General features: G+C 30.9%; 3 protein-coding genes across 4 annotated transcripts; 1 reads left to right on the top strand and 2 right to left on the bottom strand.

Moving 5' to 3' along the window:
• The first annotated feature begins 2841 nt into the window (after positions 1 to 2841).
• Positions 2842 to 8599, top strand: LOC109796092 (protein TRANSPORT INHIBITOR RESPONSE 1). 2 transcript variants are annotated; one of them, XR_002239639.3, is made up of 4 exons: positions 2842 to 3495; positions 5196 to 5688; positions 5815 to 6663; positions 7687 to 8599. XR_002239639.3 is itself a non-coding variant. In XM_020355719.3 (3 exons), the coding sequence occupies exons 1-3, from the start codon at positions 3023 to 3025 to the stop codon at positions 6610 to 6612; spliced, it is 1764 nt and encodes a 587-aa protein (XP_020211308.1). In that variant the 5' UTR covers positions 2843 to 3022; the 3' UTR covers positions 6613 to 7025. The 2 variants fall into 2 exon arrangements, 1 of the variants encoding a protein (XP_020211308.1); XM_020355719.3 differs by lacking the exon at positions 7687 to 8599 and having other exon boundaries at positions 2843 to 3495; positions 5815 to 7025.
• Positions 8600 to 14425: 5826 nt separating this feature from the next.
• Positions 14426 to 16363, bottom strand: LOC109797341 (rRNA-processing protein). Its single transcript, XM_020357352.3, has 3 exons — positions 16027 to 16363; positions 15196 to 15296; positions 14426 to 15113 (listed from the first exon to the last, which is right to left on the bottom strand). Exons 1-3 carry the CDS (start codon positions 16346 to 16348, stop codon positions 14808 to 14810), a joined length of 729 nt encoding a protein of 242 aa, XP_020212941.1. The 5' UTR covers positions 16349 to 16363; the 3' UTR covers positions 14426 to 14807.
• A 4085-nt stretch (positions 16364 to 20448) lies between these two features.
• LOC114915858 (bidirectional sugar transporter N3) lies at positions 20449 to 22170 on the bottom strand. Its single transcript, XM_029271191.2, has 6 exons — positions 22125 to 22170; positions 21857 to 21893; positions 21544 to 21757; positions 21139 to 21300; positions 20931 to 21050; positions 20449 to 20847 (listed from the first exon to the last, which is right to left on the bottom strand). The coding sequence occupies exons 1-6, from the start codon at positions 22168 to 22170 to the stop codon at positions 20449 to 20451; spliced, it is 978 nt and encodes a 325-aa protein (XP_029127024.2).
• Between the last annotated feature and the right edge of the window lie 1489 nt (positions 22171 to 23659).

Raw genomic sequence — 23659 nt, forward strand, 5'->3', positions numbered from 1 at the left:
AAAGTTCTGAAGATGAAGGAGAAGAAGGGGACTTTGATTGAGATGCAACGTGCAGCTTGTTTGTACTTTAATCGATTCCTCACCAAAGCCAATCGATTGCTCTCTGCTCCCTTGCTTCTTCGCCCTTCTCTTCCACTATTTTCATCATCTAAATCCAACTATATATACAACCACTACTACTTAAGTATGTTCCCAAGCTATACATTATAATTAATCTATCAATGATAAATATTATTTTTGTTACCTTAAGTTTGGTTGAAAAGTGAAAACTAGTCCAAGATAAGTTGTTAATTAGTCTAAACAATAACCTTATTGAATGATATTTTTATGACACATCATATCTCCTTAAATTATTTTCACTCGCTTTCGTATAGAACAAGATATTTTTATTTAAATACAATCAAGTAATTGAATAACGACAAAATAGAAAAGTGGAAACCATCAGAAACTAAATTGAAATGCTGTGAATTTAATATAAATATGAAAACACAAGTAATAGTTTATTTATTACACCCTGTATTCTTAAATAAATAATGCGGTGTTTTCTCTTCGTTAAAAAAATAATTATTTAAGAAGGGTGAGGGGCCAACGTAGCCGAGTTTTGAACACATGTTGTGCACATATGTTACGTATATTCAATGAGAAAAACATGTTTAGTGAATAATTTATTTTTCTTAGTAGTTCTACCACTATGTGTTAATAGAGTTAATCGGTGGAGTAGTTTCCCTTTTTAATTAAAATATAAGAGTTCATTGATGTTAGTGTGTGTGAGAATGCGAATATGATAGGTAATACAATATAAATAAATTAAAGTAGAGGTTTATGTATGTATGTAAAAAAAGGAGAAAAGAAGGTGTTGATGATTTGAATTGTTTATTTCCTCCTTTGGAGGTAGCTTGAGATGATGGAATTCTTCCTATCTAGAAAATAATTTGACTGAATATATACTAAGGATAAAGCCCAATTAATTCCTGCCTTACTAAACTTGTTCATCTACTTGCTTTCTTATTGGATATCGCCACCTGTGCTAATCTAACACCTTTATTTAGAGAATTGCTTGTCAGGGTGAACTTAAGATAATAATATGATTTAACTAATCAAAGATCTACGATCAGCATCTACCAAAAAGGGGCAAAAGAGGATCACTAGCCAATAAGGCATCGCAACCCAATGCTTTTGCTGTTTTTTAATTTAAAGACAAAAAGATTGTGTAAATAATAATGTAAAGCTTTATTTACCCTGTAATTTAATATTTTTACACAGATAATAAAAACCCAACACAGTATGATTTAAATTCGCCAATACAATCATTTAACAATCAAAAAGTACTTTTAATTAATTGAACCTGGGTACTTAGAATCTTTAGTATTTTTTATTTCTTGAAATTGAATTCGATTCCGAAAAATTTACAATAGCTAACACATTTACTTAATCAACAGAATTAACCTATTATTATTTTGTTTTTGGACTTAAATAAGTGAAGAAAATTCTTACTGTAAATGCTTGCTTCATGTTTGTGTGCGCTTGCATGTTGATCATTAATTTGTATATTAATTAGTGTTTTTTTTAAAATAATAACAAGCAGAGTATATTGTAATTATTATTTATTGAATATTAAAAACAAATATGAAATATTTTTTTTTACCTTTTCTATTTTGAATATTTTTATTGTAGTAGTAATATTGAAACATTTAAATGAGAAAATACTCACTCAAAAACAAGACAATATTATGTATTATTTTTTACTTTTGTTGTTGTTGCTCCAGTTAAATTGAATACATGCTTCTAATTTTTATATATGATAAGAATATTAATTTTTATAATAAATATTTTAATAATTATATCCATAATAAATTATAATTTCATAACTACTCGTGATATTTTCAATAAATTTGAGTCTTATTTGAAATGGACGTGTGTGCATTTTGAAATTAAATCTCACCTAAATTAGGTTAGATAGAAGTTCAGCCCAACTATTTTACTTACATAAAAGTGACTAGGAATATGAAAACGGAATCATAGTAATTATGATAATATAATGATTACTATTTAAAATATAATCTAAAGTTGAATTTATAAGCATAATACCTTAATTGATGGTAGTTTTTGACATTTGCACGATAAGGTCATTAATGAAGGCTCATTCGTATTCGTACCATAAGCATATGGTAAATAATGGCATGGATCATTAGATTAGATTAGTGTGTATGGTGGCATTAATAAAGTGGACCTAGCTTTGTTTGGGGAGTGGGGAGAGATTGAGTGAGAAAAAATAAGTGTGATACGAAATGTGTGAGAAACTGGAAACAAATATCTGACTGTTAGAATCATAGAATGAAACAGTCATATATGATTGGACGGCCATGATGTCATGATTTCCAGACTCCACTTCATATCATTCATTCCCTCATATCCGTGCATCGCGGCTGGTCCCCACCGTATCCTCCCCCCATCTCTTCAGATCCAGCCGTGCAACGCGAATCATGAGATTCCCTTCCACGCCCACTCCGCTACACATCATAACACTTTATAAAACCCCCGCGATAAAACCCTGTCGGTCTACACGACTCGCGAGAAAATAACCACATGTATCAAAATATCGTCCCCATTTGGTCCACGGCTTTTACGTACACCCCTTTTCTGCGGCTCCTCTTCCATCCTTCTCAACGGATAAGATCACCTTCCTTCACTTCCCATCCGACGGCTCCCATCCACCTCTCTTGCCACGTGTCACGTGTCTCCCTCATAAGTCATAATTCTAAAAAAAAAAGAAAAGAAAACTCGAGTTCAGCACCACACCACCTATTAAACCATGGTTAAATTCTAACCTTACTAGCGGGCACAGCATAGCATAAACATAAACTCCTTATCCTCTCTCTCTCCGTCTTTCTCTCACTCACATCACACACAACAAACACACTACTCTCGCTCGTTGCTAATGGCGTCTCAGATCTAACAGTGCAACTGCCTCAGCCTGGTGACTTCCCTAAACGACGCCGTGTATTTGGTTTAGTTTTTCCATATGCTGCAGAGAATGGCGTACACGTTCTCGTTCCCGGAGGAGGTGCTGGAGCACGTGTTCTCGTTCATCGAGAGCGAGAAGGACCGGAACGCGATCTCGCTGGTGTGCAAGTCGTGGTACGAGATCGAGCGGTGGTGCAGGAGGAGGGTTTTCGTGGGGAACTGCTACGCTGTGAGCCCTATGATGGTGATCAAGCGGTTCCCGGAGGTGAGATCCATTGCGCTCAAAGGGAAGCCGCACTTTGCGGACTTCAATTTGGTTCCCGAGGGTTGGGGCGGTTACGTTTGCCCCTGGATCGCTGCCATGGCTTGCGCCTTTCCGTGGCTCGAGGAGATCAGACTCAAGAGGATGGTCATCACCGACGAGAGCCTTGAGCTCATCGCCAAGTCCTTCAAGAACTTCAAGGTGCTCGTTCTCACTTCGTGTGAGGGTTTCACCACTGATGGACTTGCCGCCATTGCTGCTAACTGCAGGTTTCTTTATTTGCTTCTCTCTCTTTCCTTGCTTTTGCTTGTTATACATTGCTGGACCCTGGACTTTGTTGATTTTCATTCGTACTGGACTCTACTCTCTACTCTCTACTCTCTACTCTCTACTCTCTAGTCTCTAGCTAGCTATAGCCTTTACCTAACGTCTTCTCTTGTCGCCGGGTGAGCTTCGGGTTTGTATCTTCGCTTTCGGCTATCGTTTTCCGTCATGGTTAACATAAAACGACGACTCTCTCGCCGTCATTTACGCTCAGATTTGCCTCATTTATCTTTCTAATAAGCCAAGTGTTGAATCTTTTGGATTTTAACTTCGTCTTCGAGTTAGTTCTTAATAAGGGACACAAATTCGAATCAAAATTGTGTTTATGTCTTGTGTCTCTGTGGACTGTGGGTGTTTTATTTTTGAGTTATTGGAATGGAGGTCGTGGCGAATTTGAGAGACGTGTAGTTAGTTTTATTTGTTTTTTTTCAGGTTTTTGATATATCCGCTTTCCTTCCCTTTCAAGCATTCCTAACGGTTTCTGTGTGGTTTTTGTTCTGGCGCTATTTGTGACAAATGTTGTGAAATTTTGGCAATATGGTTGATTTTGGATGTTTAGTTTTTTGACACGTGATATGCGATTTCAGGGTTAAGATTTCGCAAGGTCTTAGTTTAAATGACTAATGTTATTATTATCATTTTGGATGTTTAGTTATTTTTCCTTAGATTTTTTAATAATAATGTTAATTATAATAATAATAATTATTATTATAATTATTCCGTTATTAATTTCGCTCACCATCCATTGGGGTATACAAAATTGGGTAATTTTCCCTGCCTATTGATTTCACTTGCATCTCGGTTGTATTTTTTTTTTTGTACTTTTAATTATAGTATTTACTCTGTAATTTTGATACCTGGTCATCTAATTACTACAAAAAAACGACGTGACAATTTATAATTGGTTGATAAGATTAAAAATAAGTTTGTACCGATAATGCATTTCAATTAAATCCTTCCGAAGTTAAATAAGGTTAATTATTTTTTTAACCTTAAATTTAAAATTGGTCTTTTTTAATTTTGTGAATTTTAAAAGTTGTTAGGAAATCTCAAAGTATTGTTACGTAAGATTTATCTAACAGTGTTTTTGTTTATAAAAACATCACGTTAAATCGAGTTAATATTACATAATTGTTTTATTTTATCATTTTCAGATGTTATTAGTGATTTAAGGGATTAAAATAAATTTTTTGACAATTATAGAAATTAAAAATAATATTTTTAAATTTAAGGGATCAAAAATAAGTTTATTCTAAATTTGAAGAAGATTAAAAACTTATTTAAATCATAAATATATAACTTGTATGTTTTCCGTCAATTCTTATTGAAAAACTTGCATGTTTAGAGGGACATTTTTTGGTCCCCTCGAAAAAAAAAAGGGACATTTTTTGGTTGACAACGATCAATGGATTTGAGGTGTTGGCGTGAACCACACGAGAAAAAATTATACCCGTTTCTTTGAAGCTTTTGCTTTATGCTTGGTTGTTGTGTTAAATAGGATGATATGCCATTAACAATTATGTTAAATTTTGGCTCTGTGGTTCAATGTACTACATTCTCTTCCGTAAGGAACCTAGAGGATGCCAGTTTCTGAAGTGTCTTAACACCGTCATTGACAAACGTATTGTCTGCTTATGCATTGTAGGAATTTGAGGGAGCTGGACTTGCAGGAGAGTGAAGTGGAGGACCTTAGTGGGCACTGGCTGAGCCATTTTCCTGATTCCTACACATCATTAGTTTCACTTAACATCTCTTGCTTAGGCAATGAGGTGAGTTTATCTTCACTAGAGCGACTACTTGGGAGGTGTCCCAACCTGCAGACCCTCCGTCTCAACCGTGCTGTGCCCCTTGATAGACTACCCAACTTACTTCGCCGGTGTCCTCAGCTGGTTGAGTTAGGCACAGGAGTCTACTCAACTGAGATGCGACCGGAGGTCTTCTCAAATCTTGAGGCAGCATTTTCTGGGTGCAAGCAGTTGAAGAGCTTGTCTGGCTTTTGGGATGTGCTCCCATCGTACCTTCCAGCTGTTTATCCCATCTGCTCCAGGCTAACATCGCTAAACTTGAGTTATGCTATTGTTCAAAGCTCTGATCTTATTAAGCTCATCAGTCAATGCCCGAGTTTGTTGCGGTTATGGGTATGTCTGATTTATATGATTTCTTCCTTTCCTATTTATTGCTGGTCTTGTCTCATGTTCATGTTAGATCTATGATTCACCAATTGGAGTCATACACTCTTATGCTAATTAAGGTAATTGCTACAGGTGCTGGATTACATAGAAGATGCTGGTCTTTATGCCCTTGCTGCATCATGCAAGGATCTAAGGGAGTTAAGGGTGTTTCCGTCTGACCCATTTGGTTTAGAACCGAATGTTGCATTGACAGAACAGGGCCTTGTGTCTGTGTCTGAAGGTTGCCCCAAGCTCCAGTCAGTTCTATATTTTTGTCGTCAAATGTCTAATGCAGCACTAAATACAATTGCGCGGAACAGGCCTAATTTGACTCGTTTTCGGCTTTGTATTATTGAACCTCGAACTCCTGATTATATTACCCTTGAACCGCTGGATTCTGGTTTTGGAGCTATTGTAGAGCACTGCAAGGATCTTCAACGCCTATCCCTATCTGGTCTTCTTACCGATCGTGTTTTTGAGTATATCGGGACTTATGGGAAGAAGCTGGAGATGCTATCCGTGGCTTTTGCTGGAGATAGTGATTTGGGACTTCATCATGTGCTGTCTGGGTGTGATAATCTTAGGAAGCTGGAGATCAGGGACTGCCCCTTTGGTGACAAGGCCCTTTTGGCCAATGCTGCAAAGCTGGAGACAATGCGATCCCTTTGGATGTCCTCTTGCTCAGTGAGTTATGGAGCATGTAAGCTACTGGGTCAGAAAATGCCCAGACTCAACGTTGAAGTCATTGATGAAAGAGGACCTCCAGATTCAAGGCCAGAGAGTTGTCCTGTTGAGAAGCTTTATATATACAGGACTATTGCTGGGCCAAGGTTGGACATGCCTGGTTTTGTGTGGACAATGGAAGATGATTCTTCACTAGGGCTTGAGTGATCACGCTGAGAAATTTTATGGCCACTTGGATTTGGAAATTGATAATGGCAGGTACATGCTCAATATGCAATTCTCTAGTGAATTTACTGTTGCCTGGCTTATATAGTTGCAGTTATGGCTTGTGGTTGAGCTAGGTACAGGAGAGTACACCGAAGGCTTGAGCTCGATTGCCATTCATTTTACACTTTGGCTGAGCTACGGGATGCCCCAGTTTACTGATTAATAAAGAGACTGAAACTGTGTTGTTGTATGTGCGTTAGATACAATTGTTATATTATTCATCATACTAAAATATTTGCGGGCTTCAATTTATTTGTATGTTAACTTCGTCTTTCGTAGTAGGATGTTGGACACATTTGTCACTGTTAGCCTTCCCTATGAATAATATTCGTATTCTAATGCGGCGTTGTTAATTAGTTATTCGCAATTGTGATGCATTTATAACATTTGTATGTTTTCTTGCTCGTTTGATTCAAAGTCGCTCTAAGCTGAACATCAATTGGGATGAATTATCGACTTCTAACACGAATAGCGTGTCAAGCCATGAATGGTTTTACTGTTAGAGGTTTTTCTAGCCCCCTAAAATGGTAGGATCGAGTTCAAACATGAATGCCGTGTGAAACCATGAATGGTAGGAGGTATTTATTTTGTTTTCATTGGCCTATGACCTTATCTTAGATCGTACTGAAGCTCCAAATCCTTGGTTCTTGGGACTATGTTGTCTTTGGTAAAATCTCCCAATAAGCATTATAAAGAATTTGTCCAGACACCATGCAGTGAAGAAAATATTTGTAACCTATGTATAACTTTTCGCTCAACTTTTAGTAGTTTCTGTTTTATTCAAATGCTGTTGAATAAATTGCCCAAGTATAGAATTATAAACACAAGAAACAATTTGTTTTTTAACATTTTCACTTTTTTTTTTTTTATTGCTTTTACTTTTTACATGTATTATTTTATGCTAGTGAATCATAAGGTATCTAAGTTGGTACGCTTTTTAGCTGAAAAAGAGTGGAAATGTAAACTTGCTGCGGCTGCATTTTACGGGATTATGATTGTGTTTTACTTTAACAGCTTGCTAAATCCAAATGGAAGCAGTGCGTAAAAGGCTGCAAATGGATCTTTGGTGTTCCTGAGAAGTGGAGAGGTTTTGGTTTGCTTGCGGAGGAGAGGCATCAGGTTTCAGGTGGCTTTGGCAGACTAATTAGTGAAAGGCCGAAATTTTGTGAGACTGGCAATGGCATTTTGAAAAAGCAAAAGAAATATGAGTAAGAAAAAGGCTAGGGTGGTAAAAAAATGCCCTCAGCCCTGAGGCAGTGAGGCCTCAGGTGTGGTGACATCTGCTTTTCATTCAATAATCAATGTTCATCGGGGAAAGAGAGGAGGAAAGCCTCGACTGGTGAGCCACGTGATAGATTCGCTCACATTGGATGGTGTCCCTAGCTATTACCTAAGCTAAGCTTTTTCCCTTCCTTCATTCAACTTCTCTTTTCTAGTTCTACAATAATAATCACAGAAAACAAACTCATATTCTGTTCTAATGTAAGGTTTCAAAAACCTAACATAGAAGAAGAGAGGGTGCGAACAAGTCTTCTTTTTGAAAAAGTGTGGAGGGCAGGACAAGTAGGCAAGACAAGAACATTATGTTGCACGGACAGTTTCGTCCCCACCAGACTTATCCAATCAATAAAGAAAAAGTTGTGAAAGAAAGAAAAGGGTGAAGGTGTGCGAGGCCTCGTTTCATTAGTTAATGATGGCCGCACGTTTCATGTTCATCTTCATCATTTATATTCCCTTATTACTATGGTCCTTTCATCATTAACTCACCCAGTTCCATATCTTTCATTCTCATTTCACTGTTCTTTCGCACACTTATTATTATATTACACACACAATGGATCTTGTATCATTACAAAACTTACACCCATGCAATTGTCAAAAGGAATCAACTTTACGTAATTTAGATATGCTACAAGTTTTAATGTCATGTTATAGATCGAATATTTTAAAAACTTCAATCACTAGATGAATTATTCATTATGTCTCTGCTACTAATTCTAATTACGCGCGGGGCTAAGTATGTCTTTTTCTTTGTCATTAACAAATATGATTCTTGAATAATCTACTCCATCGTCATGGACTCATGGTTTAGGGCTTCAATGACTATGTGTACTCTCTTCAAGCATTAGATGGCATCGTAGCCCAACGGCCCCAACCCATTGCACTGAACACCTGAAATATTTTAATTTACAAGTTACAACTAATATAGGTTTATCAACAACTCACAAAAGAACTAAAATGTGTGCATTTGGCTTTTTGCAGTGACTCTGAGGTTGACAATGACAACTTCAATAATTTCTCGGAATCTCTGATAGGGTGGGTACAAGTACGCAACTATTGAATAAAGTTATTAGCTTAACACCTGCGCTTTATACAAAATATAAAAATGCATAAATATATTGTTTTATAATAGTTAATATTATATTTAATAAGTTTAATTATAATTCTCTGATAAATATTTTTACATTTTCATTCTATTAGACATATTATATATATAAAGTTTGTTGATTTTTATAATAATTATTTAAAAATGATATTTATAATAAATATTTATGGGTTAAGAGTTTACTTTTTATTTTTTTACAGTGACGATACATTTTAATTAACCACTTCATAATTATTAATTCAGATTAAGAATTTTTAATTCAAATATGAGTAATATAATTGCATTGTTTACCTGTAATGTTATTAACGTTCATTTAAAATGTTAAAAGTAAAATAAATTATTAAAACACTGTTAAAAGTAAAAGAAATTAGTTAGGCAATTAAAGATATCATATCTAAAAAATGATGGTTCCAAGTTTAAAATAGGATAAAAATCAATATAACTTCGTGATTAATTAGTATAATTAATAAATTCCTGAATGACATAAATTTATATCCGAATGTTTCTTTATTTTTTTAAGGTTAAATGTATAGTTAAGTTCCTATAAAAATTGGTCCCTATACTTACAAACCTTCTAAATTGATTTATGTATATGTAGACGATCAAATTGGTCAATGTAATCATTAATAATCATTAATTCTTAACTGTTCTTAATTTAGTCTTTACATATATAATATATTTTTAATTTAGTTATGCGTAATACATCTTTGCGTTGATTTCCAAGTATAAAGACCAAACTAAAAATATGTGATACATATAAGAACCAAATTATATAAACGATCAAATCAAATAAAAAATTGCACATTATAGGGATCAAATCGAAATATTTATACATATAAAAACAAATATTATAAACTTTTATATAGATCAAATTAGGAATATATGACACGTTAATAATTATCATTAAGCATTAAATAAGCTTAATACAAGATATTAATTAATTTTAATGACCATTATTTTTTGTATACAATTTTAATTATATATGTAGATGGTTTGGAGTAATTTTTCCACAAAATAAAGATAAATTTTAATGCTATTTTATTTTTTTAACACATATTTTTATATGTATTTGTCAATTACAAATTAATGACCACTATCACAGATTAAATAAGCTAAATAGAAAAATGTTTTTTTTATGACTTCTATATTATGAGTATATATTAGTTCGAATTTATTTTTACTTATATAAAAGAAAAGTCATTGGAGCAATTTTTGCTACTCAAGATTATAATATATCATTCATTTATTTACTTATTGTAATTTATTTATAAGTCATTAAAATACATAATTATAGTAAATAAGATGATTGTAAATAATATATATATATATATATATATATATATATATATATATATATATATATATATATATATATATATATATATATATATGAAGAAGGTTCAAATGACACTGGTGTAACTTTATATTAAATGTGAATTTTCAAAATCCAACCGCTAGATTGAAAGTTTATATCTCTTAGATTTATATGTCAAATTTTATATTAATTTAAGATGATTTGATACCTCATTCTCATAAAACAAAATTGACGTAATATATATATTTCAAAATATACTAAAATATGAAAAATTTGATTACTTTTAAGTTGTTGCTTAATTTTAACAAAATTTGACATATATGATCTAAGAGATATGGACTTTTAATCTAACGGTTAGATTTTGAAAATTCACATTTAATATAAAATTATTGAATGGTGTAACACTTAATAAAAGTTATACTAGTGTCATTTGAACTCTCCTCTCTCTATATATATAATAGTAAGGTAGTACAAATTATAACATATCATTCATTTTTATTTATTTAATAGTAAATCAGGTGATTGAAAATAATATATCTTAAAGAAAGGTAGTACAAATAAATCACGATAAATTAATAATTAAGTAATTAGTAGAATTAAAAAATTAATTAAAGGAACTATTATTAATTTGTATTTAAATGTTTTTATTTTTAAATTTTGTCTTTGTAGCAACCTTAAAATTTAAATGAATTAAATGATATTTTAGTGAATGCTATGCTATTATTTTCTTTTGTAAATTTGATATAAATTTAATTTTTTTAACTCAATTTAAATTTTATTTTAAATCCACACACTTGTCTTTGCATATATAAAAGAATGACGGTTGTGAGGGACAACTTTTGCTTCTCGAAATATGCATCTATAAATCATATTTAACTTATTTTATTTTTTAATTCATTCAAATAGATAACCATATTAAATGAGGTGATTATAAAAGTATATATCTTAATATTAATACAAAAAAATTAACTTAGTCTGGAGTTATAAAAAAAACTTCAAATACCAAATAGAGATAAAAATCGTGGTAACTTATTCCTAGTAATTAACTAGTAAAAGTAAAAACAAAAAAAATTAAAGGAGCTGACCTGAATTTCTATTTGAATATTATTTTTATTTTTTAATCACAAATTGATAGCTACCGTTGTGTATGGAATATTTAAAAAAAAAGAAAAAGAAAAGAAGGTATTAACGAATTTTTGAATGATTAATTTTATTTATGTTTATTTGAAATTATATTTGATTTTAATTTTTAAATTAAAATATTTTTCTTTACATATAGAAAAACTAAGGTAACTTATTAATTAATTAGTAAAATTAACATGGGTATGTATGTACACATCAAAGTTAGAAAAAACACTTTACGGTCTGAAGTCAAGAGATGAAACATGGTAAGATTCAAGGATATGTATGTACTAATTCATTTTATTCACAATTGATTGTATTCTTTTTACTTTCTTTTAATTGATTGTTTGCTTAACCAAGATTTCGTACACTTTTATTTTGAAAAAGTTTGGAAGAAGAAAAATTTATTTCCTAGGCTAGCAATCTAGAAATTATATATCAACAAATTTTAAGCATAATATGATCTTGATATAATTTTGCTATTGCCATATGGGTGCAGCCCAACCAAAACTTTGGACTTGTTTCTGTCACAACACATAACACGTAATCTTTTATTTTTTGGTCGAACACGCCTCTTAATCAATCGCTGGTTTACTATGCTTCTGATTGGAACTAGACTTATGACATTATAATAATTAATAGAACATGTCACTTAATCTATATATTATATCGAAATAGTCCCATTCAATGTAATATTTGGCATAAAGACCAGTATAAATAACAGGAAACAGTCTATTTGATTTTCTCTGCTTCTTTTCCTGACTACAGTTGAAAGGGGTCTAAGATGAATTTAAAACATAAAGTATATGCATTTTATCACGATGAGAAATATAGAATATAATAAAATAATTTGGTTTGACTAGTCTTTGGTTTGAATAATTGTTGATTGAATAGAGAAATCATAACTAAATCTTAATTTATTTTAGAACCTAACCCCAAACAAACTCTTGTACTCATCAACTAAAAGTTAAGCCCATCTACTTTTAACAACAACAAAAAAAAAAAAATAGTACATAAAATTGGTATATAATAAGTCGAGGAAAAGAATCTTTTGCATACAATTGAATTAGAATATGCAATAATAACTTATTCCCATTGAGGGCATCTCGTTTCTTACGAGTTTTTTTTTAATTAGCTTCTTCAGCCTATGTAAAATGATAAAGAACTCGTCAATTATTTGGTTCATCATCAGTTTGAAATTAGAATCAGTAGAATCCACGATTTCTAGAAAGATCTTTTATTTATTTATTTATTTATTATTATTATTATTATGCTGAGGAAATTGAAAATAAAAGTTCCGTGAGATAGGGGCACACCTGAATTTGGTTGAAGAAGTCAATTGCCTAAAGATGAAACTTCTGGCAGGGGTCGATAATCCAATGAAATATCCAATTGGAAATACTTGATCTAAAAAACTAGAAAATGAGCTGCTCTATTTTCCAGTTTTCACACGAAATTGGGATTAAACGGCATTAAATAAATTACCCACTAGTGGAAAGTTGAAAAACTTAGTTGGAGATTACCACGTCATGCCCTTCAATCTTCATTCAGTCAACGCTGGTGCCAACCACCTTGCGAGAACGCAATGAGAAACTTCCTAAAGCATATTTTAATGGACTTAGACTTGCAATAGATCAAATAAGTTAATTTTTAGGTTTAATTATTTATTTATTTAATTCTTGTAGCTATGTGTTTACGTATTTTTTGTATATGTACAAAAACAGCCATAATAACTCAAACATGAAAATTATTTGTATTGTGGAGACTAGAATATAAAATTTTAAAATGTAAAATTGACATAAATATAGAAGTAAAGGATAAATTGAAGGTTTGAAAGAGACAGGTGATGAATAGAAATAAGTGGAATAGCGTGGGTTTACATGAACTTAATTTGCAGAGGAGAAGTAAGGCATATAGCAATGGGTTTTGTGGAGGTAAGCATTGACTTGACGGGACTTATGATGGCGCTGGTAATTGCTCTCACCCTCATGCTCATCTGCTCCCCTAAGAGGCGAGTTGTGGTGTATCGCTACCCTTGAACTTTATATGCTGTCACTCGCTACAGATATCTGTCATGTTCAGTTTGTGTGTTCCTAGCCAAATTTTTCATTCCTCTTCGTTTCCTTCTTTTGTGATTTTGTCTGCTGTAATTCATATAGCTAAAAGCAGAGTACTGGGGATGTATCATCTTTTCCTATGCTTCTCAACTTCTCATAGCTAACTACATACTTTCTGTACATTCAATCAAATGAATAAAATTAAATCTGTTTTTCCAGATATTACTACTTTCTAGAGATTAATTGTGTGTTGTTTAATTTGGTGGTAGATATTCAAAGGCACGGTCAATTCATCATGCAAACAATTATTTGTTGCTTCCAAAAATCATGGCCAGTTTTACTCCACCAATCCAAACACTGCTAAATTTGCATATCAATTAGTATGAGTTTAGCTACTGGCTTACACCTAAACACTCATCGCTTCAGTTTTTTTTCTCCCACATATCTGCTGTAGTTGACTTCAACCAATTTGGTTGATGAGAAAATTGTTTAGATTTTGGAATTACCAATGAGATTTGTTACCCCTTACGTGAGATCCGTGAGAGAAAAAAGTCGCAACAAATATTATCCCTTCCCGCAGTAGGACGGAATTTACATGAATCATACCAGACTAGATGCAAATTTAAGGCTTCAACTGCATAACTAATAGATGAAATAAATTAAAGAAAGTTTACATGATAAACATTCTGTTTTTCATTTTTTTTCTTACATATATAATTCATATAATATCTTAAAATTAATAATAGTTAAAGACTAATTTATATTCATAATATATAACTTTAACTGACAAAATATTATTTTACTTCAGACGAGAATTAACATAAACTAGCAATTTTGATACAAAATTCAACACAATAGTTACATGGATGAAACTGGAAATATAACTGCATTTCATATTTAACTATTTCTATATTGGCGCAAATGCCCACTGAAACGTATTCACCGTTTACAATGATTATCACGACTGCGACATTAACTAGCATTTTGGTACAAAATTCAATACAACCATGACATGAATGAAACGGAAATATATTGTCTACACAAAATTGGGACGAACAATATTTAGCACGATCATATATGCTATAATCAATATATCATTAAGCAGTTCATCGTTCCTCGGCATCTTCTACCCAAGCTCCCTCCACGAATTAATGTCAGTTGTGTTATTAACCAAAAACATTACGATGCTGATAAAATTCAACAGAAGGAATATATTCAACAGGAGAAACATTCTCCACAATCGGATATTTTCTACTCAAGATTTCCTGTCAGCTGCTCCATTTTTAGTTGAACCTTGAATAGTCTCCAAAAGATGTTCAATTCGATATTTCATAACAGGCTGCCCTTTTCGTGTCTTCTTAAGCATTTTTTCCCGCATAGTCTTTCTCCGAACTTCAGCTTGTTCTCTCTCTTCCTTCTTTACTCTAAGGACTGCCTCTCTCTCCATTCTTTCTTTCTCTTTCTCTTCACGCTGCTTCTTGTACAATTCTTCCAAACTAAGGGAACTATTCTTCTTCCTCCTCTCACCCTTGTCCTTGTACTCTCCACTTTCTTTTACATTCTGTAATAGCAAATAGAAACTGAATGGATAGTGCACAATCATGTTAACAACCGAAAAGCAAACAGCTAATAAGATATCAAACCTCGACCAGTTTCTGAGCCAAGGAAGGATCATTCTGCTGCTTTAACAACTTCTTAAACTTGTTCACATTCTTAGCATTTTTATAGAACTCTCTTTGTTTCTCTGACAAAAAAGAAACAACTTTCATGAGAAGTGTGTAAAGGTTTATGACAAAGGAACTCATGAAAGATAAAGATATGATCGGAATTCAAGCAAAGATTCAGAACATTATTTACTCAGCTTATCATGACTGGAAAATGTCTTAAATAACACATAAAATGGGCAATTGTATGATACTTATAGTGCAGAAGAAAGAATTCTTTCATGTGTTTTATGAATCACATAATCCGAAGAAATCATGAAAATATTTAAGGTTTGATTATCAACAAAATATTCAATAACTCTTTAGAATAGTCGGTTTCAGTCTATCTCAACCCTACAAAATCCTTTTGTCAGGTAAAGTTTATCCCTACTTATATACTCTTTAATTATTTCATATTTGGTTGATGCAGGACCTGGATGTTTTCCCACTACGCCTCCCTCACGTCTAGTAGTGCATGTGTATTAATGGTGGGTGGCCTTGTGAATCTATATAGCTCCGTTACCATCTTTGATAAATGTACATTGGAAAACAATTTACCTAAATTATTAAAGTTTTGGCCATGCTAGAACTTAATCTCCTCTAAGTCATTCGCAGCTAGTGCCCTGATTATTTCCTTAATTTTCCCAATTTGTTCTGTGAAAAACAGGTTATTGCCCAAATGAATAGGTAATCTAGTAAACACAAAACAGTAAAAAAGGGTTTAAAGCATTAAGAAGAAGTTGAGCGAATAAAAAAGGGAAATTTGCGCACTTATGATAGCTGGGTTATAGTGATTGTTCTTGGATTTTGCATTGGCGAAGGCGTCAAGCGAAAGACCACTTCCTCCCAACCTCGAAATGTTCTTCTTCTTCATCATTATGTGCTTCTTCTTCTTATCATGATTATTGCTGCGTTCCTCATTCTTCTTCATCGTCGGAAGGTGGAGGTTGTTCAAACCAAATTGAGGGAACAAAGATGAACAGATTGCAAACCCTAACCCTAAAATTTGCAGAGTACCAATGTGAATGTCTGATGCCTCCTCCTGGAGCAGAAGATTTGGTTGTGGACTTTTCCCCTGGCCCAGAAAAGACATGGACTGAGCCCAATGAAAACAATAAAGAATGTTAATGTCCAAAATTGTGACCATAACATAACAACGGAGCTAGAAAATATTTGTTAAAATAATTAAAGTATAAGGTAAATGAAAATTTAAAAAATAAAACAATAATATTAAAACTTTCGAATAATTCCCGTATTTATTTTTGCTATTTTAAATTTTGGGCTAGTGTAGCGCAGGCCTAGTTCTAAAAAAATCCCTCCTTTTATTTTACGGATATTTCAAAAAAAAAAAATCAGGAATGAGTAAAATTTATTTTATGATGATCATAATAAAAGGTAGCTAAATTCTTTATATATATTGATATATATAAAGAAGACTTTATTTTAGAAAAAGATAAAATTTATTTTTAGTAATCTCTATCGTTAAAAAATTAGTCTCTTGAAAATATTTCGAATTTCCTAAAAGAGTTTATTCATAAACATTATGAAAATTGTGTTAATAAAGATTGAGTTGATGTTTTTTTAATATTAATTAATGACTAAAGTGAAATTATCTTTAAAAGCAATATGATGTCAACTTAGGCATTTAGACATTATATATGTTACGAATAAAGTCTTATTTCATTAAAAAATTAAATAAGGTTTAAAATATACATTTTATAATAATTCTTGTTATAATGTATTTTGGTGCAAATGTTTGTCTTTTTATGTTAATTTTAGGCATATTTTTTCTACTTTTCTATTTATAAATAATTTTTAACATGTAAATATAATTAAAAAATAATGATTTATTTACAATTTTAAATATCATATAAAGAAATCAATCAATTTTTTTAATTTAATTGTACATTTTGTCGGTTAATCAAATGTAAATTAATTACTCAAGAGAAAAAAATATTGATTTAATTAATCGTAAGAAAAAAAAATTGTATTAAATTATTATAACAATAATAGAAAAAAGTTTATACAATAAAGCATAATTTTTTCAACTAATTCAAAATTTAAAATGATTTAAGGTAATTTTTTGTCATATATATATATATATATGAGGAGGGTTCAAACGACACCGGTGTAACTTTTACTAAGTGTTACACCACTCAATAACTTTATATTAAATATGTATTTTAAAAATCCAACCGTTAGATTGAAAGTTCATATCTCTTAGATCATATATGTCAATTTTTGTTTAAATTGAACAACAACTTGAAGGTAATCAAAGTGTTCATATTTTAGTATATTTTGAAATGCATATATTACGTCAATTTTGTTTTATGAGAATTAAGCATCAAATCATCTTAGATTAATATAAAATTTGACATATATGATCTAAGAGATACGAACTTTCAATCTAACGGTTGAATTTTTAAAATTCACATTTAATATAAAGTTATTGAGTGGTGTAACACTTAGTAAAAGTTACACCGGTGTCGTTTGAACCCTCCTCATTTATATATATATATATATATATATATATATATATATATATATATAAATTGTCTTTACTGTATTAATAATAATAATATATTTAAAATTCTTTTATAAAAATTAACCAAGAATCTATCTTGATTGATTAGATTAGATTAGATATAAGTTTTTAACCAAGCATTAATTTAGTGTAAGAAAAAGCAATTGATAAATATCTTGGCAAGGGAATTCATAGGGCAAAGATGTCCCTCCCCGAATAAAATATACTATTATTCAGCTGCTAGCTAGTTTGTGTCTATAGAACATATATATATAGGAGACGAGAGAATTCGTGCATGTAGATTTCAATTTTTTTTTTAACATAAATAACTTTTTATTTCTTATAAAATAATTTTGTTTATTTTAATCCATTTGTTTCTGTAATTTTTTTTTTGGTTTCATTGTTATGAGATTGAACATTAAATCTAATAGAGAAAAATCTAAAAACCTATGAATCAAAATATAAAAAATATAAAATTATAAGTACCAAAATTTAAGAAGATCAAAATAAAAACAACTAAAAATTGAAAGAACCAAAACCAAAATAAATTTTTTTGAAAAGGTCAAAATAAAAATGACTAAAATTAAAAAATAAAATGAAAACAACCCTATTTTATTTAGACTTACTATTTTATAAAATTTAAACCTTTACATACAATAACAACCTTGACATATTTTATGTTTTGTTTTTTTCACTCCATTTATTATATTTCTTTCAAAATTTAAAATTTAAAATTTATAGATTTAACTTAAATAAATAGAAATTTAATTTCTTTAAATAATATTATTTTAACCTCTTAATTCTAGTTGTCATCTTTTAAATATTTTTAATTTTAATTATTTTCATTTTACCCTTTTAAATTTTAAGTTTTTTCGTTTTAGTTCTTTTTAATTTTGGTCTTATATTTTTTTATATATATATTTAACAGTTAATCAGATAATTTTTTTTTAAAAAAATAGTACAAAATAAAAAAAAAACTAAAAAAAATCCTATTTTACATCAACTAAAAAGTTATTTAAGGCATGACTTCCTTAATCACTTAATTTGCATTCCCGTTGTGCTTATAATATTACCCTATCAAAACCAATAAAATGGTTTGGTCAAATATGTTGACTTACATATTTAAAACCATCAAGGTATATCGCTATAACTAATAAATGATTTTTTTTTGGGGGAGAGGAACACATAAAGACAACCCAAAGCATAAATCCAGGATACAATTATGTATTATTACATGTACAGGTAAGTAATATTTTATTATATACACCATAACTAAAGATAAATTATGAGCAAAGATAATCCAACTTTAATACAAATTCCTTTTTTGTTTTTATCGATATCTTTAAGTATATAAAAAATTAATACAAAGTTATATATGTCATATATTTTTCAACTAACTTATTAACCAATATCACTAATATTTTTAATGTAACAAAGTTATATGTCATATATTTTTCCACTAGTGCTGCCATTTGAAAAGACCTAGAGTCGAGTGCAACTTTTCCTATAAACTATGATCATTAATCCTTAATGTGGGTAAAGTTGATATTTTTATATAACCTTTAATAATTCTTAACTGTAAAAAGGCATTATCAACTATGTCTACCGCTGGAATGGGTGGAAATTTAGTAAACCCTACATGTTCCCCTATTACCATATCACTTGGGGAAAGCATAATCTACTTATGATATTTTTCGCTTCTATCGTTTATTCTCATTTTGAATGTGAGAGCTAATTTCACAAAACATCATATTAGAGAAAAGTAATAAAAAGGAAAAGATGTTAAAATTCAAAAGCACCTTCAATAGCTTCAAATCTTTCTGCAACTCGGGTGATGGTTTGAGCCAGCATATTGAACCTGGCATAGATGTAATATGTAAATATAGTAAGATAATTCCGTTTTATACTCCAAGTCTCCAACTAAAAACAAAAGAGAAACCATAAGAAAAATTAACTGCATAAAATGAACATGAATATATTGCTAGTTGATAAAAAAAAGGTTACAACCACTACATCCAGCTAAGATGAGAAACAAAGAATAGATAAACAACCAAAGAAGAACAATATTCAATCGTGCTTGCTTTAAATTTATAATAAATATTTTTCATTGTCATATAAAATTATTTTAATTAATATTGATGATTTTTAAATATGAAATATAATTTAAAATAATTTTTTTTTTGTTATATATTTGAGTAATCACTTAATTTGCATTCATGCCGTGTTTCTGATATTACACTTTTTTTTTAACGTGTGATATTACTCTATCAAAATCAATTAAATCGTTTTGTCAAATTGTCACGTTATATACAATCATTTGCCAGACGCCATCATATTTAAAAGCATCAGGTCATGAAGATAAATCGTTGTTGAATAAAATGATAGATAAATGATTATCATAAAGACAACTCTAGCTTATTTTCCTTTTGGAGTAACACCACAAAGACAACTCTGAGTATAAATGCAGGAACTAAAATAAATAACATAAAATGTATTACTGTGGATTACACTGATTGAAAAACAAGCACAAAAGAATTAACTGAAAAGGAAGAAAAGTATAGGTGATGGAAAGATTGATATAAATAAATAATGAATGTGGTTTAAGTTCTTGAAAGAATGGGTGTTTAAAAACATTACTCAAGGGCAAAATGATTAAAACGAATCTTCAATCAACTAAGCTTAGAGGGTGCACGATCCAGCATAGCATATTTTGGTTTGTCCAAGACTTCAACAATTTCTGGTTCCACCACCGAATGGATCTCACTATCCATTACTGAGTCGTTTCCTGTCACAGCAATATTCTGCAACTCAACAGTCTCAGTAGCTTCCAACTCCACCCTCGTAGCATTTTCTTCTTCCTCATTACTGTTGTCTGATTTGCGAACTTTTACCTTCCTCACAGCAATGTCTATCACCTGCAATACCTCGTCGTCCAATGTATCCTTATTGTTCTCACGAGTTTTTGATGCTATTGCCACCCTTTCTCTCTCATCATCACCACTTCCATTCCATTTCCTGTAGAGGATGATCTGTGCAACACTCAACAAACAACCTAGTACACTTGCCATCTACACGCAAAAGAAAACATCAAAATGAGTATGTATACAAGTAACCCACAATTTCACAAGTTGGTTTTGTTAGTGCTACTTACAACGATGGAATAATCGTGAGAAAAACAGCCATAGAAGAACCAAACGATGGAACTCAAGGTCAGGCATCTGGATAAAGGCATGGGAACGGACTTCACACTTTTTGTCCTTATAACCCTTCTCTGAGAAATTATTAATACAATTTTGATTAAACCAAATAATACTATATATAGTTAGCGAAGTGTGAGGTGTGTTGTGTATAAAACTTACAATGACGCTGAGAGGAGAGGCATAGACACCGACAGCGGAAGTGGCGCAGATCCAGCCCATAACCTTCAACTTTTTATGTAATGGTGACACAAATGAAGATGAACATATGATGCTTAGGTACACCATACCATTGAACAAAAACACCATTCGGACAATCCTTCTCTGCATGGTCAATCATAAAACCAAACCAGCATTAATTATTAATGATCAATTAATTAAAATGTATACTTGAAAATAAATAAACAGAACTTTATATTAGGAATTCTAGCATGATTCATTACAGTGCCTATGCCTAGACTCATCAAAATGATAAAAAACTTGTAATGAAGCTATTTTAATATATACCATCTTAAGCTTTTTTAATTGGTTGTTTTATCTGAATGTGTGTATTTACAATATGATTACCCTGACTCTATTGGTTGCAAAAATGTAAAATATGATGAGATAAACCACTTCAATGCCGCAACCAAATGAGCTTGTGGCGATAAGCAATGTTTCTTCATTGCCCTTAAGGTAGGCATAATACAACGACAGCGTGGCACAGAAGAGTGCCATCGAGTATGGAACAGCATCATAATCTAGGGTTGATCCCCCACAATAGATGTCATAGAAGGTAACTCTGCACCAAATTTTTATATATTTATGTGAGAAGTAATTAAAGAAATGAGTATATATATACTAAATGTGCGCGAAGGTCTATTCTATAGAGAGGAATTACATGGGGGCAAAGTAGACCAAGAAGCTAGCAGTATTGCCTGAAAAAATCAGAAAACAAGAAATAGATAGTAAGCAGAGGATGATGATACATAAATCTCTAGATGTACATACATCAATAAGAAGAACAAATTAAGTACATATATAGATCGAATACGAGTCTATTTAAATAAAGCTTAGATGTATTTTTTAGAACTCCTCTATTAAAAAAAAAAGTTTCTAATTAAGTTCTTCTAAGCTTATATATAAATAAACTCTACGTGTTTGTATACCCAGAATTCCAAAGACAGGAACCAAGACATGATGACCGGTTTCCATTATTGATTAATTCTTGGTGCAAAATCTGTGAGAGGGAGATGCTGCACTAGATTACTGAAGAACCTTGCTTGGGTAGTTGGGTTGTGATTCATCTTGGCTTGAGAAGGGACCTTCTTATATATAAGAATAAAAGGAAAAAAAGGGTTGCGGAGATTGTGGCATAAAAGAGTTGCTTGTGGACACACATTTGGCACAGGAGGTTTAGTTCATCACCTAGACTTGGAGTTTTTCGTGTGAGAAACCTTTTGGTTTTCATGCATGCCCTTGACGTGGAGTCTTTATGTGAGAAGCTTGCTACAATATTTGTTTGGCTTTCACTTCTTCAAGAGCTTTTCATTGCACCAAACGGCATATAGATTTGGAGCTTCTCCAATGTAACAAACTACTTCGCTACCCTGCAAGCAAGATACAAAATTTTCCACAAAATAAGCAAAAAGAACCATTAATTAATTGGTATTCACGCCAAAATCATTACACTTAAAAGGGAAAAAACAACTGAAAAGTTTACTCTATTATTTTAGCATTATTTAAGTTTGAAATATAAAATGATTAAATTAATTATACTTTTGATCCTCAATTTTTGTCAATATATAATTTTTGTCTTTTCGTTTTAAAAAAAGATATTTAATTTTCCTATTTTAAAAAATATAAGATTTTATTCATATCATCAATTTGATATTTATTAAATTTTGACTTTATTTAATAACATATTGTCACTTATATTGAGGTAAAAATAAAAAATAATATAATTTTTGTATTTATATTTATTTTAACTAGTGTTTAATATTTATTTTATTAATAAATCTTATTTGCATTTTTTTAGTGTTTTTTTATCTCCAAATATGACATTATTTAATGTTACATCATTTATTTATGAATAAACATTAAAGTTTAACAATTAATAAATACTAGTTTGATGAAAGAATCATAATTTCATATTTTTAAAATTAGAGAAATTAAATTTCTCTATTTTAAGATATAGAAATAAAAATTATATATTGACAAAAATAAAAGGATAGAAATACAATTTAGTCATATAAAATTCTCAATAATGAAAAATTCAAATCCTCGTTCGACTAGTGATTTACTAAAAAAAATGTATAGATTTCTTTCCTCCTTAATTTAAACTTTTTATAAGCAAAAAAGAAGAAAAGATCCTTTAATTATGCAAACTTTTCGTTACTTCTACGTGTTCATTTAATCCTTATTTTCCTGGCAAAATGTGTATAACATTCGATTAAAAAATTAAGCAAAAAAAGTGGAAAACCGTTCAATAATGGCGGTAATTTCCCTCAACGAGTATAGAATTTAAGTTAAATAAATACCAAAATATACATTATATGTTCGTTTGTTTGACCTGTTTTCAAATTGGTTCTATTTTTTCTTGGTTCGTATATTTATAACAAGCGATACACTTGTCATACATGACCAACAACGTTCTAAATAAGCTTACCGAAAATTAAATATATCAATTAATGCTATCATTCAA

This window comes from Cajanus cajan, chromosome 6 (assembly GCF_000230855.2).
Source record: "Cajanus cajan strain Asha chromosome 6, NIPB_CcT2T_4, whole genome shotgun sequence".
In the NCBI taxonomy this organism is placed as follows: domain Eukaryota; kingdom Viridiplantae; phylum Streptophyta; class Magnoliopsida; order Fabales; family Fabaceae; genus Cajanus; species Cajanus cajan.

Coding starts and splice junctions, on each gene's coding strand:
- LOC109797341 (XM_020357352.3), bottom strand. CDS start 16,348: ATGTCTTTTCTGGGCCAGGGGAAAAGTCCACAACCAAATCTTCTGCTC. Junction 15,297..16,026: donor CTATAACCCAGCTATCATAA/GTGCGCAAATTT, acceptor CTTTTTTGTCAG/AGAAACAAAGAGAGTTCTAT. Junction 15,114..15,195: donor TGGCTCAGAAACTGGTCGAG/GTTTGATATCTT, acceptor TTGCTATTACAG/AATGTAAAAGAAAGTGGAGA.
- LOC114915858 (XM_029271191.2), bottom strand. CDS start 22,170: ATGGAAACCGGTCATCATGTCTTGGTTCCTGTCTTTGGAATTCTGG. Junction 21,051..21,138: donor CCTCTCCTCTCAGCGTCATT/GTAAGTTTTATA, acceptor ATAATTTCTCAG/AGAAGGGTTATAAGGACAAA. Junction 20,848..20,930: donor CTCACGATTATTCCATCGTT/GTAAGTAGCACT, acceptor TTTTGCGTGTAG/ATGGCAAGTGTACTAGGTTG.
- LOC109796092 (XM_020355719.3), top strand. CDS start 3,023: ATGCTGCAGAGAATGGCGTACACGTTCTCGTTCCCGGAGGAGGTGCTG. Junction 3,496..5,195: donor GCCATTGCTGCTAACTGCAG/GTTTCTTTATTT, acceptor TATGCATTGTAG/GAATTTGAGGGAGCTGGACT. Junction 5,689..5,814: donor CGAGTTTGTTGCGGTTATGG/GTATGTCTGATT, acceptor TAATTGCTACAG/GTGCTGGATTACATAGAAGA.